Source organism: Silurus aristotelis (assembly GCF_946808225.1).
Source record: "Silurus aristotelis genome assembly, chromosome: 1".
In the NCBI taxonomy this organism is placed as follows: domain Eukaryota; kingdom Metazoa; phylum Chordata; class Actinopteri; order Siluriformes; family Siluridae; genus Silurus; species Silurus aristotelis.
The window spans coordinates 41,056,096-41,075,023 of NC_139574.1; the positions used below are offsets into that span (position 1 = coordinate 41,056,096).

An 18,928-nucleotide genomic window follows, 5' to 3' on the forward strand; every position below is an offset into this window, starting at 1 on the left:
ACACTACCACCACCATATTTCACTGTTGGTATGATGTTCTTTTTCTCAAATGAGGTGTTACTTTTACGCAAGACGTATTGGGACACACATCTTCCAAAAAGTTCAACTTTTGAGTATTTTCCAAAAAGTTCTGGGGATCATCAAGATGTTTTCTGGCAAAACTAAGACGAGCCTTTATTTTCTTTTTGCTCAGCAGCTGTTTTCATCTTGGAACTCTGCCGTGTACACCATTTTTGCCCAGTCTCTTTCTTATGGTGGAGTCATGAACACTGACCTTAACTGAGGTAAGTGAGGCTGCAGTTCTTTGGATGTTGTTGTGGGGTCTTTTGTGACCTCTTGGATGAGTCGTCACTGTGCTCTTGGGGTAATTTTGGTCAGCCGGCCACTCCTAAGAAGGTTCTCCACTGTTCCATGTTTTTGCCATGTGTGAATAATTTCTCTCACTGTGGTTCACTGGAGTCCCAAAGCTTTAGAAATGGCTTTATAACCTTTTCCAGTCTGATAGATCTCCATTACTTTCTTTCTCATTTGTTTCTGAATTTCTTTGGATCTCAGCATGATGTGTAGCTTTTGAGGATCTTTTGGTCGACTTCACTTTGTCAGGCAGGTCCTATTTAAGAGATTTCTTGATTGTGAACAGCTGTGGCAGTAATCAGGCCTGTGTGTGGTGAGAGAAATTTAACTCAGGTGTGATAAACCAAAGTTTTAACAGGGGGGCAAACACTTTTTCACACAGGGCCATGTAGTTTTGGATTTTGTTTCCCCTCAATAATCAAAACTTTTATTTAAAATCTGCATGTCGTGTTCACTTGTGTTATCTTTTACTAATATTTAAATTAGTTTGACGATCTGAAACATTAAAGTGTGACAAACATGCAAATAAATATACACCATAGTGTGAAAAAGTGTTTGCCCCCTTCCTGAATTCATACTACTACAAGAGTATGTACTTGATATACAATGCTATTTTTTTCTTTCTATGTCTTCCAACAGCCATTTAGTTGAATCTTCTGAGGAGAAGTGGGTTTCACACACCAGCTATCAACCAGAAAAGAGGTTCAAGCAGTCTCCAAACTCAGCACCTGTTTCAGCTCTACCGGTAAGGGTGAGAGACAGAAAATCCCAGTCTTCACTGGTTGTATCCCCCAACACACCTGAAGAAAGGTGGAATAAGGATTTTACACCACAGCCAGTCTGTAGACCATCTGTCATGGCACTTGTTGATGAGAAGATGTTGGAAATGGGCTACAAACTGTTCGTTGATGACTTCTACACAAGTCCAGCACTGTTTAGAGATTTCCTAAAAAAATTTACATCTGGGTGATGGTTTGAGGGTTTGTGGACTGAATTTTCCCACATGCCCGGATGTTAATTTTTTTAGGAGATCACTGCATGTTCCTGGATGGATGGAGGTAGGGCTTGGTGGGGCGGCTGCTCCCCGTCCACTGCTCAGCCATAGTGATACACAGTGGCCTCCTGCTCACCAGCTTTCCATTCAACTCTCTGATGGCATTAGTGGCTTCATCCAGAGAGGAATATCAGACAAATCTAAAGCCTTTGGACCGTCCATTGTGCAGAACCACCTGTAGGAGTGAGTGAGGAGATACAGAAAGCAAAAACAACAACAACAACGTTCTGGTCTCACTGGTGAATGAACAATGAAGCACTTTTATTTGAAAGGTCATTTTCTAAGAGCAGAAACTTGCTGCAAGTGTACACTGGTTCTGGTATAATAGAGGATCTAATCCTGAGTAAACACTTTATTGGGAAAGGAATAAAAATATAGGGATTAGTGATTGTAAGTGACAGTTGCGCTGGTGATGTTTCCATAAGACAAGAACAAATTACGCAAACGATTTTGATCCACACCATTGTCGAGGTTCTTCACAAACAGTTCGACTTCCTACAGAAAACAGAACAAATTCAGCATCCAATGTTTGAGTGCATGTGTGTGTTTGTATTCCTGACTTTAATAATACACACTGATCAATCACTCAGTATTAAACCAATTATTACTACATGTGACCAAACACAGCTGTGACCAAAACCTGCTTCAGATCATGAAAGTCTCTATAAAACACACTGGAAATGGAATCAGAATAGTTCCTGTGTGTCCAGTCTGAGAGGCTGCGGTGTGAATCGCCTGTTCCACTGCTGCTGGTTTTCTTTTCCAGGAATTGCAACTGGAACATCTGTAGATGCAGACAATCATCTCATGTTAGCATCCAATCAGAAGGTAAATTTAGCCAACATTAATAGTTCTCTTCTGTTTTGAAGCTTTAACTGCACTTAATACAAAACTAATCGGACGGCTTTGACTCACTCTGTGGATGGATGTTCTTGTTGGCATTGGGTCTTGGGTCTGGGCAGGGTTTTGAAGGTGAGATGGTTTCTACCTTCATGCCGTGACTTCGTCCCTGGGTGGTCTGAGAGGGACTTTAGTACACGGTCCTGCTGCCCAGCACCCTGCCGCTCATCTCCATGATGTCTACTCGAGCCTCATCAGGTGATGAAAACGTCACATACCCGATGTCTTATTAGCGTCCGTTCTCCATCATGACCTGTACAGGACAGCGAGCAGAAACACAAAGCAAAGAACGCACATCAAACGTGTTAGAGGTTCGCAATATCAGAGCTCTCGACATTCAGAAAATACTCCACCTGAGTACGGGGAGGAAACCCCAAGTTACTGGGAAAGAAAGAAAATGTAAGGATCAGTAGTTATAAATGACGTGTGCATTGAGGACAGTCCCAAAACTCAGAATCGCTTCGTACAGGTCCTTCATCCACAGTACAGTCCAGATTTTTCAGCAGCAGTGTGACTGTCTACAGAACAACAACATCCAGTGTGTTCATCACTTCATTTACATTTCTTTGGCTTAAAAAAAAAACAGGAAACATTCAGCATTGGACTTTTAAGTAAGTTGTGCTGTGTGGCCAATCAGGAATTGGCAGTAAAAGTGCAAAAGTCTGAAGTTCATTTATGTGAACGATTTCATCTTTATTTTTAATAAATAAAAATAATATTTTTGTAACTGTTTTAAAGTAATGATGGTGTTTTAAACTAAGCATTTCTGAATATATTCTCAATCTAGAATGAGACTACAGGAACATTCTCCACTGGTGTTTGAGATCAGTTGCTCAGGTGAAGATCTGCAGAGCTGCAGGTTCTGAATACATTTTTCAATTAAACAAAACAACAAATGAATGATATGCAAATTTAGATTGAAATTAAATATTTTACTGACACTCTATCCTAAACGCTGTATTAGGATGTACTGTAGGTACAGTAAATCTTTCCCTGGTGAAGAGAAGAAAAAGGCAAAACCCACTAATAAAAGACTTTTATAAGATTATAAGATGGATGACAGAAAGAATAAAAGATCAGCCCTGATTTATGGCTCCATGAATTAATAAATTAAAACACCAAGATTTATAATGAAATCTAATCCACATGTCAAGATGTGATCATAACCTTTGGTCAAATAAAAGCTGATTCTTTCATGTAAAACACTATTTGTCAACAAACATTAGGGACCTTTGGGTCTTCAATATTAAGGTTTACATCAAATGTTAAGATCTTTTAGATATCTTTTCCAAACATTGGAGCATTAATTGTTTTTGTAATTAAACCAACACACTTTTTTCTCGTTAAACTCTCTGGATAAAACTGAGAAGAAACACGAGCAGGTGATGGAGTCCAATGTTCAGCTACAGAAAGAGATCTACAAACTGGTAGCAGACATGGACTTGGAGACATGGAGAAAGAGGAAGAGCTCCTTCAGACTAACAGGAAGTGCAGCATGATAATGTCAGTAAGGGAGAAAATCCTTGCATTAAGCAGCACATGATGAGTTCCATCACCTGCTGTATAAACCTGAACAGTATCTACATTGTATTTCTAGTTGGAGATGCTGATCAGATCACCAGGTCGCTGTCGTCACTCCGCACAAGAATATTTTCCTCATCTGTGCTTCATGCAATCTTTAATAAAACAACTTTTTTTACTGTCTACTTTTTCTTTTCTTTTTTATTTCTTGTAAACAAAGCTCAGTTAGCATGAGCTGGAAAGAGCTGCATTCCACTTCCTGTCAGGTGCGTCACAGTGCACGTCACGCGCTCTTTAACCTCTAAGAGCTTCTAAAGATGAATAAAACTAAGAACTCGCCCACACTGGGAATAAAAACCTCCCATGTATAGTTAAAATCCTGCACTCATTGGCTACATTTTCTATGGAACATGTTGTTTCCACACTGCTACTGGCTGAAAATAAAAGATTGGAAATGAAAGGTGGTGCAAAGCAAAACGTCACCACAAACACCTGCAGAGTTCAGTTGTATCACTGATAAGATTTTACCTGTCTTTGCCTTTTTTAGTGGTTACTCTCATTTGTTTTTTAACACTATATTTTTCCAGCCATATTTATTTTTTACCACCAAAATATCGTTCTTTATGTGAAAGTTACTCTAAAACAGATACAAACAAAAGGCCAAAAATGCTCTATGTTATGTTGTTCAGTGGAACCTTATCTTTCCAAATAAACAGGAATTTGCAGCAATTGTGCGTTTGGATGCGTTTGTGACTCGTTATTACAATTATAGTGTAAGTACTGTTTTTTTATGCATGTTGTTTGTGTGTACTGTTTACACAAATTTAGGAAATACATTTGATATAAGCGTTCCATTAAAAATCAGTGATCTAAAATCAATGCTTGAGGCTTAGACCTTTAGAATGATATATAATTCATGTTAATAAATGTTTTATGAAAATTTATACCCCTTTTTATTTAATTTATTGTTAAATAACTCCAGCAAACAGTGGTCACTTCAGGTAGCTGCTTTTGAACTGTAGGCTCCGCCTCCTCTGGTCAGGCTTTTGCTCTTGATTGGTCCTTTTTTCCCCAGGCCTCCATTACAATTACCAGGTGACTCCTACATATAGTAGAGAGCTGAAGACAGAGCCAACACAAGTAGGAGGAAAAATCTACTTAAGTACAGTAACGAAGTATTGGTTATACTCTGTTTTCTCCGATTACATAAAATACCAGAATAATACAGCAGATGCAGCCAATAATTATAAAGAATGCTATATTCATAATCCGGGTGAAGCGGGAGCAGACACCGCTGGGTGGATCCTGTTCCAGCTCAGTAGTGACTGGCTCCCCGAGGTCCAGGCTGCGGTGCTGACGGTTCGGGGAAGGGGGGACAGAGCTGGGGATGCGCTTCAACTGCAGCTTGCCTCTGTTGCGGTTGAAGTGGATGCTGTAGACACGCTGCATGGCCTCGGGGAGGCAGGACAGCACCACGCTGTCTGTCGCCAGTTTAGGGAGGCCCAGGGTGGGCACAGGGGTGTACGCTCTGCACAGAGGGCACTGCAGGCTGTCGGGCTGAGAGGATTTTATGTTGATGCGTGCGAGGCACTCCAGGCAGAAGGTGTGGCCACATTGCAGCACTTTGGGCGTGTTGAAGACGTTGTTGAACTGACTGAAACACACGGCACACTCCAGCTCTGGAAGGAAAACCTGGGCTTCAGGGACCTCGATGGTGCAAGACGTGGTGGTGGTGCAGGGTGTTGTGCATGGTGCTGTAGAAGGCGCTGTGGTCTCCGTGGGGCTGTCAGGGGCATAAGGAGAGCGATCCATGGCTGTTCGAGAGCTGCTGCGAGTCAGTGAGTCAGGTCTGCTGATCTGAAAATCAAACACACACACACACCACAATCTGGTTTATTTGCTTTACGAACTGATTCATTAAATACAGCACCAGAATGTGAGTTTCACATGTGTCCAATTCTCAACCAGCAAAAAGCCTTTCCTACTGTTAATGATACATTTGTTTTGGTAATGCAACAACACAGAGTCATGCAAAGCAGCAGAGAGAGCAGCGAACACCAGCATGTGACTCTTCTGCACCTGACCTGCAGGCTGGAGCTGTGTGCATGTACCGCATGTGTGTCAAATCAAATCGAATCAAATCAAATTTTATTCATCACATACACATACATACAGGGTATGACATGCAGTGAAATGCTTTATACGACGGTCCGACATGAGGGAATAGGATGGGGGGGAAAAAAAAAAGAAGGCAGATAAATAATATGAGGTATAAAAGAACTATATAAAATAATAATATAAAATAAAATATAGAATATTAGATATAAAAGATATACAAAGTCTATAAATGTAAATATACAAAAAATGGCAGTAACCAGTGAACAGTAACAGTTAAACAATGTGAACAGTAAACAATGTGTAACAGAGTGAGTGAACAGTAAACAGTAAACAATGTAAACAGTAGACAATATTTGTGGTGGGTTGTCCATAAAGTGTTCGTGTGCGGTATGGTGTGGTGTAAAGGTCTGTAAAGTGTCCGTGTGCAGTATGGTGTGGTATAAAAATTTAATTAAATATAAAGTGCACTGTGCTGTGCAAGTCCAGAGATTAAAGTGTTGTGGTGCGAAAGGTGAGATATGTATAGAGAAGAAGTGTGATGATGGAAGGAGTGGGCCAGTTTTTAGATCCTGGGTGTTTCCTGATTTAAACTCCTAATAGCCTGCGGGAAGAAGCTCCTCCTCATTCTCTCCGTGTTCGCTTTCAGGGAGCGGAAGCGTTTCCCCGAGCGCAACAAAGAAAAGAGTCCATTGTTGGGTTGGCTGAGGTCCTTCATAATCTTCCTGGCTCTGGTCCGGCACCGCGTGCTGTAAATGTCCTGCAGGTCAGGGAGCTCAGTGTGGATGGTACGTTCAGCTGAACGCACCACCCTCTGGAGGGCTCGTCTGTCCTGCATGGTGCTGTTCCCGAACCAGGAAGTGATGCTACCCGTCAGAACGCTCTCACTGGTGCAGGTGTAGAAAGTCTTAAGCACCTGAGAGGGAAGTTTAAAGTCCCTTAAGCGTCTCAGATGGTACAGATGCTGCCGGGCCTTCTTCACCACGGTGTTGGTGTGACAGGACCAAGAAAGATCCTGTGTAATGTGAACACCAAGATACCGGAAACTGTCCACTCTGACCACTGGGGTCCCGCTGATGTTTATCGGTTGGTATGACCGCTCCCGCTTTGTACTGAAGTCCACGATCAACTCCTTAGTCTTGCTGACGTTCAGGAGAAGGTTGTTCTCCTGGCACCATCTCTCCAGGTTTTTAACCTCCTGTAGGTAGGCCGTCTCATCATTGTTGGAGATCAGACCCACCACAACAGTGTCGTCAGCAAACTTGATGATGGTGGTGGAGTTGGAAGTGGACACACAGTCGTATGTGTATAAACCCATACGACATAAACCCAATAGAGAATCTTTGGAGGGAGCTCAAACTCTGTGTTTCTCAGCGACAGGCCAGAAACCTGACTGATCTAGAGAAGATCTGTGTGGAGGAGTGGGCCAAAATCCCTCCTGCAGTGTGTGCAACCCTGGTGAAAAACTACAGGAAACGTTTGACTTCTGTAATTGCAAACAAAGGCTACTGTATCAAATATTAACATTGACTTTCTCAGGCGTTCAAATACTTATTTGCAGCTGTATCATACAAATAAATAGTAAAAAAATCATACATTGTGATTTCTGGATTTTTTTTTTTAGATTATGTCTCTCACAGTGGACATGCACCTACGATGACAATTTCAGACCCCTCCATGATTTCTAAGTGGGAGAACTTGCAAAATAGCAGGGTGTTCAAATACTTATTTTCCTCACTGTAAGTCCCATACTGCAGTGTCCGTGTCCGCTTGAGGTGGAATATAAACGGCACTGACAATGACCGAACTGAATTCCCCAGGTAGATAAAAGGGCCGACATTTTATGGTCAGTAGTTCCAGATTTGGTGTGCAGGAGCGTGAAAGAGGAACGATGCTCTCGGTGTCGCACCAGTGGTTGTTCACCATCAGACATACTCCACCTCCTCTTGACTTCCCCGACTCCAGTGTTCTGTCCATGCGGTAAACCGAGAAAAACTCGGCCGGCTGGATGGCGTGGTCCGGTACTGCTGGGTTCAGCCATGTCTCGGTGAAGCAGAGAAGGTTGCAGTCCCGAATGTCTCTCTGGAACTTTACCCTTGCCCTGAGGTCGTCGAGCTTATTCTCCAGTGACTGGACATTGGCTAACAGGATACTAGGTAATCACTGTGTCATTCACAGTGTCTGACCAGGGGTGCAAATATGGGGTATGCAGTAATATGCAGTGCACAATGGCACCACACATGGTGGGGAGGTAGAGTTACAGTTAGGGTTAGGGTTAGGGGGGCATTGCATGTAGGGAATTTAAATGAATAAACATGTTCCTCTCCACAAATGGCTGCTTAAAATGAGGAAAAACTAAAGGCCAAACGACAGACTAATCACTTAATAAACAACTTCTTCAATAATTCATTAAGAACAGGAAATAACAGCACTGGAGGGCAAAAAATCTGCAAAAATCTGGGCAGGTTTAGATTCAGCATGTGAGCACATGTTATACATATAATAAAGTACAAAAATATATCTATCTTTATTATAATATTTAATACAAATTACATGTTTAAATATAGTGTGTGTTTTGTGTATTTTATAAAAATGTTGGACTTCATTTAAATTTAATTAAGAATTAAAATCCACATGATAAAATGTTGGGAAAATGTGACAAAAGTAAATTATATTAAAATAAAGGTTCTGTTTAAACTCAATTGTACATGAACAGAAGTTAAACTGGTCAAAACTATTGATTGCTGCAAAAAGTATTTTTAAATGAAATTAAAATTCAATATATTTATTTCAATAACTTCATTCAGTTTGATCAATTCAGTTAAAAAAAGATTTGGTTCAGTAATTTCAAATCCTTTGAATCAGTTCAAGTAACTCGGTTCAAAAGATTTTATTAATTAAATAATAAAGTCCAGAAGAGTCGGTTCACTGGTTTCCACTATTTCCACTATCATTCGACACTCAGTCACATGACACTAAATAAACAGTTCCTCATCGTCATTATCACACAATATGAACAGTTCAGACTCATATACACGTTACTGATCAACCAACACACATCTTTACCTTTTAATACCACAAAACTCACCAGAATCCCATTGTTCAAGATCTGAGTTTGCATTTTCTCTCACACAATGACATCAGTACACATCTAATTCCATATACAACCATTTTTACACATTACAAACTGTGTACTCACCAAAATCCAAAGAAATAAACACTTAGGTATGTATTTTATCCTCTTTGAACACTTTTTATTTTCATGCTCAGAATTATATTTCTGTTTTTTCATCTGTTTCATACATCATACATTCTTATAGGAAAACCAAGGACCAATTAACATCTGTTAACATCTGTTGGGACTGGTTAAAGGACATGCCGTAGGTGATTCAGAGAAATTTCGGGGAAACACATTAGCGGATAAAGTAGCTAAGGAAGCAGCAAAACAACCAGTAGATTTGGACATAGTACATACAAATCCTGAGATCTCAATGATGTCACAAATCTTCAATATACCAGACATTGATCTAAAAATACTTCAGAGTCAGCCTACTGAGGAGGACATCAAGTATTGGGCTTCCAAACAATGTAAATCAGATTCTGCTGCTATCATTAGAGATGTAGATGGTAAAATTGCTCTGCCTAAACTAGCTTTAATAGTGTTGGTGAAGCATTACCATGGGATGTCACACATTAGCATAGCTAAAGTCATACAGGCTATAAATGCATTATACTGTATTGCTGATGTAGCTAAAACAACCAAGCTAGTGTTGGATTCATGTTTGACTTGCGCCAAAACTAATGTACATCGACCTGTACAACATACTGCGCTTACTTTTCCTGAAGCCCCTTTCCAACACCTACAGATAGATTTTACACATATGCCACCTGTAGGAAATTTGAGATACCTGTTGGTTATAGTTGACAGATTCAGTGAGTGGCCAGAAGCATTTGTATGTGCGACAGAGAATGCTAAAACTGTTGTCAAAATATTAACGAAAGAGATCATCTCTAGGTTTGGTATTCCTAGTGTGATTGAAAGTGATAACGGCACACCTTTTGCTTCGAAGGTAACACAGCTTCTGGCATTTTAATATTCCCTATCAACCACAGTCAGCTGGAGTGGTAGAGAGAACAAACAGAACCATTAAGGAGCGTGTTACTAAAGCCTGCATTAAAACAGGCCGAAATTGGACTGTTGTTCTCCCGGCAGTACTCACAGAAATGAGAATGACTCCATCTTCGACTACTAAACTGTCACCTTTTGAAATTCTAATGGGCCGGCCTTTCCCGACCCCATGGGTCAGGGGACGCACTGGCATTTCTTCCTTAGGTAACCTGGAAGTGATGGTGGACGACTACGTTTCTGCCCTGGTTGAGAAATTGAATTCTATCAGTGCTGATGTTTCACTAACTCTTCCTCTTCCCACAGATAAGCCAACACACCCTTTTGTGCCTAATCACCAGGTCCTGATAAGAAGTCTGAAGCCTACCAAGGTCAGTGAACCCAAGTATCTGGGTCCAGCGACTGTTCTAGCTGTAACCAGAACTGGAGTTCTGACTGATCATCAGCCACAGTGGATACACGCAAGCAGGATCAAAACAGCACCCATTTAATATGTGCACTAATTGATCTGTTGGCCTAAGAAGCCTACCTACGTGAGTGTTCAGGGCTGAAACAGTTGAGAGCCCACGGAAAGATCCTTACTTTATAGCAGAAAGGGGGCCACCTCCGGGGTGAAGATCTGACTCACTTGACTGTTTGTTTAGCTTTACCTGATACCCGCTCTAGGTCTAAATTCTATAACTATATGTGCATAGTTGTAATTACACTCCTAATGTTGTTTAAACCCTTTGAATACTTTATTCAGGGAGCCCCACGTCTGCAAGGAGAAGAGACTTGGCTAGAGCATCCGGATCCACCTCATGCATATGCAACTAACATGTGGTGGAGACTAGCTAATCACACTGCTATACAAGGTGGAGTATGTGCTGTTGTAGGTTCTACCTGTTGTACTTATATACCTGATAATGATGCTGATGGTCATATCATCGAACAAGCACTGAAAAACATCACTGAAGCCTCTCGACGTCTTGGAGAACGTGAAACAACTGCTGAACAAAGTTTTTTTGAAAAGATTAAGAATTTGTTTACGAGTGTTGAACACTATTTTGTTTTGGGAATGATTCTTGTTTTGATTGTTGGAATTGTACTATGTATGTTGCCATGTTTGATGACGATGGTAAGACAGGCCATAAAGGCCTCGATTGGGGTGGTGATGATGAAGGATTATTTGCATGTTGGGAATGAATGAAATGGAATCTGTATGTTGTTGTTTTTCTTTATCTCTTAATTTGAAGTTTATGTCAAAGGTTCTGTTCCCAGGATGAACATCCTATGTTTTGGTGTGTGATGCTAAATCATAAATGATTTAAAGTGGCCATTGTTAGTGTTAAAACTGTTTCACACACATTCCTTGTTCGTTCAGTGTCTATAGGATATTTACGATGTTAGTCTTTAAGGTAAACAGAGAGTCTTATCTGGGCTCATAAATCTCTGACTGGTATATCCTCTTGTCTAAACAGCTTTCTACCCAATGTGTGTGTGTGTGTGTGTGTGTGGACTGTATCATCCTGTGTGTATAAAAACGTCTGCCACCTGCAATAAACGAAGAGAAACATTTTGCCACATTCTGTGTGTGGTGTGATTCTTCCCTGATCAGAAAAGGCATTACGGGTCTCGCAGGTCATTTGGAAAACTTCTCCAGTCATTTCGTTTTGGGCATGATAAAAATCTAACAGAAGGAAACTGTGATTTATCTTACAACAGCTTATTTCAATTTCCTGTTCCTCCTAAAGCTAAAGAAATACACTTCAAATTTTAAATGAGATTTATCCTTCTTACAAATTCCCAAATCAGAAATTTTATATAGAAATTGTCCCCTGTTCCTTTTGTGAAAGCCATTCTGAAGACACGGATCAGATCTTTCTCTTCTGCAATTTCTCCAAACTCTTCTGGATATCAATTCAGGACTGGATGATAGAAAAAAAGGTGGTTGTTGATAGTTTTGTTTTTTCTTTACATCATATTTGGAGTACCTAAAGACTGTTGTGTTCATTCTTTTTTGCTTAATAACATTGTAATATTAGCAAAATATTTCATTCATAAATGTAGATTATTTAATTCTTCCCCCCCCCCCCCCACTACTTATTATATTCTAAAAAATGACTTCAAATGTTTTTCCAAGGCCCTCAATAAGATGAAAGCGCAGAGTGCTGTGAAGCTGCTTTATTTATTGACATCATTTAATTTATTGTAATACTGCCCCTAATATTTATCTTTATTTAATTTTATTTATTTATTTATTTATTTATTTTTATTTTCTTTTACTCACTATTTAAGTTCATGTAAATAATAATTTCAGATTTCTATCTATTTATTTTCTTTTTTTTTCTAAACAATTTATTAGTTATACTGTGTTGAGCCTGTAATATTTATCTACATTGTAAGTGTATATTTGCTTTTGTTGTTTATATACTTTTGTATTCAATAAAAAAAAATTGATATAAAAAAAAAAAAAACAAAGGCGACAGATGGCGCACCCTGACTATTTTATTCATTTTTTAAAAAATACAACGTTTTGTTTATATAGTGAGCATACACAAATGAAAGAAGACCCTTTACAGATTTAAATGATGTATTACTTTGACATTTTTAATAAAATAGGACCGAGCAGTTTAAGCTCTTTTTGCTGGCATCTGAAAAAAAGCACGATTGGGCGCCGGCGGCAATTCAGACTCTAGAGGGTTAAGGAACATCAAACATCACTGAATTTACTAAAGTGGACTTCAGGAAAGAAAATAAAGTGATTGAATGCTCTCTGTGATGAAGAGACATTAGACATGATTGGAATTCAAAATCTTTATTTAAATAAAACTTTAAATTGGAATTCAATATAAAATGAAGATGGTGAAACAACATGCACACTAAAGTACATGAAATGTTCGTATTTCACCATCTTCCTCTTTTCCTGAATCATTTTCCATCTCTTCAAGTTGCTTCAACAGATCCTCGAAGCTGTCGACATCAAAAGCTGGTACAGAATCCAGGATCTCTGTGCTGTTGTGGGGGTCTTCAGTATGATTCTGGGCTCCAGACTGGTTAAAAAAGCCATATTCCTCATTTAACATGGAAAAGATGTCGTTGTTGAGCAAAGTGATTTCCTCCTCGTCCTCGAGCTGAACCTCACTGCTTGTACACTCAGACCCATAGCAGGTGCTGTAAACAGAAGTGCACAATTTTAGCTGCATATTAAAGTTAATGAGTGGCGATTATGGCGATTATTTAAGATGCAGAGTAAAACTTCATTTGCATGTCATTCTTCTGAAACTGTTCCAATGCAGTTTACTAACTCACTTGGTCTGGCAGAAAGTCGACTCAGAAACAGAAGGGAAAAGAGGAGGATCAAAGCAGAAGTCTTTAGGAGACAGCAGTTCTTGGTGGCTAAGGCCGGGGAACTGATCACTAACTTCAGGCACGAGGTCATGGACTGGTACTTCTTCTGGCATGTTCATGACTATGTGGTGGTTTGGTTGATGATCAGGTCTCCTCTGTGAGTCACTACTCTGCACACTGCCTTTTCTCCTTCCCTTCTTTGGAAGCGGTTTATAAACCCAATCTACATGATAGAAAAGAAGAATTTAAAGAGTAAGAAGCAACATAAAAACAATAAAAGTGTCAGAATTGATGTGTTTGTTTTGTTATTTTGCCATTTGTCTATAAAGAAAGTTCACCTACCAGGAAATAACTGTTCATGTTCCTGTTTAAGCCTCCATGATTCAGTGTAGTAGGGTTTCTTCTGTTCTTCACTCAGTTTGTTCCACTGGATCCCAAGCTGCATGCTGATCTCTGCAGAGCTGCTATTTGGATTGGCCTTGGAAAAGATGGGCCTCTGTTTCCTCGCCCAAACCATGTAGGCATTCATTGGTCTTCTGATGTTGCCTTTTTTATCTCTGCACTTGGCAATGTTAAATTTATCTACAAAATAAAAGCTGTTACCCGTCTTATTATCTGTCATTATTTCTCCTTCTTTCTTCTGAAAGTCGCTCTTTCTGGCTGAAAAATCTTTTTTGGCGTCTTGGAGAGCGGATTGTTCAAAACATTGACGCTTATCACTAAAAACAATTAAAAACATTTCAGCTGTTTGTTTGCGCTTCATTGCTGTGATCAGTAAATGTTTGTGTTGAACAGCAGCACAACAAAGTTGTCATGACAATAAAAGCCAGTTGAGGGCGCTATCAGAGATACCGACGTCACAAAAGAGGCGGGGCTTCAATGATTCAAATGCAGACACGGAAGCTGAAAATGGGTGGTGTAAAGACAAGCGAAGTGGTGTGTGATTGTAAACCCTACACGAGTTCCTATAGCGCTCCTCTGTTTAGACACAGTAGGGTTTAAAAATATTTAGAATTATATTATTTAATAGAAAACACGTGTTTGCAGTTTGGAATGTGATTTTGATTAAAAAATGATGGGGTTTAATTTGAGGTGTAATTAGTTAGTACTGCATGTGGGGACCTGTTGTTGTTATACTTAAAGTGACCATTAGGGGGAGTAGAAGTGCATTGAAAATAGAGAATGAGAGAACACGTGATTAGCGCGTGTCAGATGTGTGTTATGAGCTATTAGAAAATAAATCATTCATTCATGCTACCTGGCCTCGCTTCCTTCTGTTTCCTGACAACACTGCACTTTTAACAAACACTTTATTTAATTTCCCTTAGATTATTCATTTTACTTACCTTCTCTGAACTCTGGACACAAACAGATGTTTTACTTAAACACATGGTAGTATTTATAGTCTCTGTTTATCTTTCAATTATAATCATCTACTTATCAAGACGTTTGTAAGCAAGAAATTATCATAAGAATAAAATAATCTGGTAAATTAATCACAAGGTAAATTAACTGTAATACATATTTTTTATTGAATACAATCAGGTCCAAAACTGTATTTAAAAAAGAAAAAACATTAATGAAAGATGTGATTGATTTTGATCTGCCGCCAGTCTTTTTACAAGCACTTAGTGTTTTCTCAACTGGTCCACGACTACACCATAATATGTATGGGATTTTAATATCGGTATTAAAATAAGAAACTAAACTCCTATAAAATCATCTCAGCAGTATTAAAATCAAGATTTGGTGATTTCTGTAAAAAGTTTGGTGTGGAATACACGTCTCTGTTCACCTGTGTACAGCAGCACATGGGGAGGACAACAAATAATAACAAGAAATAAAAAAGTGACAAACTTCATTTGGATTTGACTTTTCCTCCATCACCCTTATAGCTGACATGCCATCATTATACACACACAATGAATGTAACACTGATTTGAGTGTTACAACTTCCTCCTTTTTGCAAAATCTTGATATTCAAATCCTTGTTTAGTCAATTATTCCCTGGTTCTCCTACAGCTGATGTTCTACTGTATACACAACACATCATCTACAGGAATCTTTAATATCCCCAGTCCTGAGGTGAGATACTGAACAGGAACGAGTGAGATGAGACTTAAAACTGTTGCTCAGAGACAAGTCCATAACATCTTCTCTTCATCTTCTTCCTCTTGATCTCTTCATCTTTTTCTTTCTCCTCCTGATCCCCTGGTGTTGGACAGAAATCCCTCTGTAACCTATAACATAAAGCTGTTCAAACACTTTGTGCTCTGTATTTATCTCTATGTGAGGCACATGACTGGTAGGAGACGAGCTGCTTGGAGTAGACTGAGTCCTCACAGGAGACGAGCTGCTTGGAGGAGACTGAGTCCTCACAGGAGACGAGCTGCTTGGAGGAGACCGAGTCCTCACAGGGGACGAGCTGCTTGGCGGAGACCGAGTCCTCACAGGGGACGAGCTGCTTGGAGGAGACTGTATAATAATAATTTGAATAATATCAAATTTATAATATAAAATATTTCATATAATAAAAATCAAAAGTAATCTTTCAGAGTTGAATCCCAGTGGAAACGCGACTGATCTGAAGCTGCTGCTTTTCAGCTGATACACACTGTGTGGTCAAAAGTATTTGGACACTTGTCTTTTCCAGCCAGATGTGGTTCATAAATTCACATAATTCACATGCACTTTAATGCACCATACAGCCAATTAACATGCAAACTGTGAAAACACTTCATAGAAACAGAATGTAGAATCACTGAAAGCATTTTAAATGGGATTTAAATACCCGCTACAGAGGGAAGCAGGAGCTTTTCTGTAGCTATTATTGCTTTTATGTTCATGGCACAGGACCAAATATCAGTTTATTTTATCTTTCCATAATGAGATGGAATAAATCATAAATGCTGCGGTGCCAATGGAAGATTAAGGAGAAAAAGAGTCTCCAGGGACCATGATGATTTCTTGGCCTGGATGAGGACTGGCTAATAAGCTGATTTAGATTCCTACAGCTGTGCTCCTGGATCTATGTGCTGAATTGGGTCCAGTACTACAGAGGGAAACACACCAGAACCATGCCATCCCCGTCCAAATACAGGTCCTCACCACTCTGGGGTTAATGACACCAGGTTGTTTCTAGTGGGAAATAGCAGACAGGGAAAGACTTTATATAAATATTATATATAATAAACTTTTTTCACAAAGACCTTATTTAAATATAATATCATTCTAATAAATCTCATGCTAGAGGTCTGGTATCTGCCCCTGAGTGTCATAATGCCTGTCATTTTGGATGTTATTATTAAGGTGGGTAGTCGATACATTAGGTTTCCCTTCACTGTGACACACTGACCTTCTTCAGCACATGATTCCTTTATCCTGACACATAGCAGTGTAGGGAACAGACTACAGGCAGCTGCAGGACGTGATGACTGGCTTCTTGTTGAGTTTAACAACATGCAGAAATTGTAAACATTGTCCTGATGTAGTTTATAATATGACAGGTGACAGAGGCTTCACCCCTCAGATGCTCCTCACCTCCTGAAATGCAGATGTGGAGCTCTGGATGTCTCAGCTGGAAGATTTCTATACCACCCGGAAAATGTGTGTAAGATTATCAGGGTGTGTGGTGTTTTGCACAATGTGGCACTGAGGACCAGTTTCCCTCTCCCTCCTGACCTTCCTCCCCCTCAGGCATTATGACCCCGAGCCACAGCCCCCTGCCCCACAAGAGGGATATAAACTAAGTGGAAGAATCCATGAGGAGGTCATACGGCGTTTGTAAGGAAGACAAAAATAATGGTTGTTAATAGTGTTTATTGTGTCTCGCTGTAGTAAAAGATTCAAATCAGTATTTTTCACAAGACAGAAATAAAAAATGATCAAAAGACGAGATGATCTACAAGATACAATAGCTTTACACTCAGCTTTATACTATTGACTATAAGTGTAAAACTATCATAAATAGCCATAAGAGAAACAGAAAGAGGAAAAAGGCATGTTCAGACTCTCTGTTTCTCTTGTCTTCTTCTTTTTTTTTCTATTTCTCCTTTTCTTTTGAATGTTTTTTTGTCTCAGCTGAGCAACAATTTCCTCCCATCACTCTCGGACCCTCATATAATGATCTGTTTTATTCTCTGAAGTCTTCTTTTCTTCGGCACAGGGCACAGTGGCATCCAACTAGCAACACGTTCCTCCAGTCGCTCTTTCTCTCTGATCAAATGATCTCTCTCCTGCTCTGCACTATTTTTTTCTTTCTCACAGTGATTCTGAGTATCCTGGAGCTCCATGGTGGTCTGTTCCAAAGTGACCTCAAGCTGAGCAACATGTTGCCCCATATTCTTTTGTTCCCTCGTCCAGGTCTCTCTCTCACATTCTACAGTTTTCTTCAGTTCCTCATGGATTTTCAGGGAAGACTGGAGCTCCATGGTCGTCTGTTCCAAAGTGACCTCGAGCTGAGCAACACGTTTCTCCACTTTCTTTTGTTCTCTCGTCCAGCTCTCTCTCTCACATTCTACAGTTTTCTCCAGTTCCTCATGGATTTCCAGGGAAGACTGGAGCTTCTTGGTCGTCCGTTCCAAAGTGACCTCAAGCTGAGCAACATGTTCCTCCAGTTGTTTTTGTTCTCTCGTCCAGCTCTCTCTCTCACATTCTACAGTTTTCTCCAGTTCCTCATGGATTTCCAGGGAAGACTGGAGCTTCTTGGTCATCCGTTCCAAAGTGACCTCAAGCTGAGCAACACGTTCCTCCAGTTGCTTTTGTTCTCTCGCCCAGCTCTGGCTTTTCTCAGTTATGTCCTGTTCCTGCTGCTTTCGCTCAGAAGCCAAAGTAGCCTCCAGCTTTTGCACCATCTGTAGCAGAATGGCTTTCTCTTCTTTCTCTTCTGTTATCTTCTCTATCCTTGGATTAGAAAATGCATCCAAATCTTTCTCTACTTTCTCCATGTGTTCCAGCTTCTTCTTCATTTCAGAAATCTGCTTAGTTTTCTTCTTTCTTCTGGTTTGAAAAATTTCTCTAAACCTTCTAAAGAGCCCCATGTTTACGTGTCTTTACTCAAACGCACAAACCTCAGAAATGAGAAACAGAGACGCATTCTGACTTACATACAGGTTGCCCTGCTGTGACGTCACAGAGAGATGCTCCGCCCTCTTTCTGTGACGTCACCCCTCTCTCTCTCTCTCTCTCTCTCTCTCTCTCTCTCTCTCTCTCTCTCTCTCTCTCTCTCTCTCTTTCTCTTTCCCACACACACACACACACGCCACACTTACTGTGGCATGCGCACATTACAGAGGAAAAGTGCGGATAAATTATCATGGCGTCTTCACAACTTTTCTGTTGTTCCTGAGAGAAGAGCGATATTACAGTCATAAATAAGATAAAAACGGCTGTAAACTGTGTATAAAGCGAGTGAAGGTCAGTGGGACTCCATGCTCTCTGAGGACGGACCTGGGCTAGCTTAGCATGCTAACTTCAGTAGATATGTCTGTTACATAATACATAGAGGTTTTTAAAGTCCAAACTGTCAT

General features: G+C 40.0%; 2 protein-coding genes and 1 long non-coding RNA gene across 3 annotated transcripts in view; 1 reads left to right on the forward strand and 2 right to left on the reverse strand.

Annotated features, from left to right (window-relative positions):
* Nucleotides 1–18,928, forward strand: part of LOC310734067 (little elongation complex subunit 1-like) — a gene marked incomplete at its 3' end in the record, with an annotated part of 81,367 nt that overhangs the window by 6,480 nt on the left and 55,959 nt on the right. The window lies entirely within an intron of this gene.
* LOC310733748 lies at nt 1,649–2,007 on the reverse strand. The gene is made up of 2 exons (XR_014535874.1): nt 1,908–2,007; nt 1,649–1,758 (listed from the first exon to the last, which is right to left on the reverse strand). It is a non-coding gene; the product is annotated as an uncharacterized lncRNA (long non-coding RNA).
* Nucleotides 5,012–5,934, reverse strand: LOC310734072 (E3 ubiquitin-protein ligase RNF183-like; the record flags this gene model as incomplete). The annotated part of the gene is made up of 1 exon (XM_083555707.1): nt 5,012–5,934. The coding sequence occupies exon 1, from the start codon at nt 5,639–5,641 to the stop codon at nt 5,012–5,014; it is 630 nt and encodes a 209-aa protein (XP_083411833.1). The 5' UTR covers nt 5,642–5,934.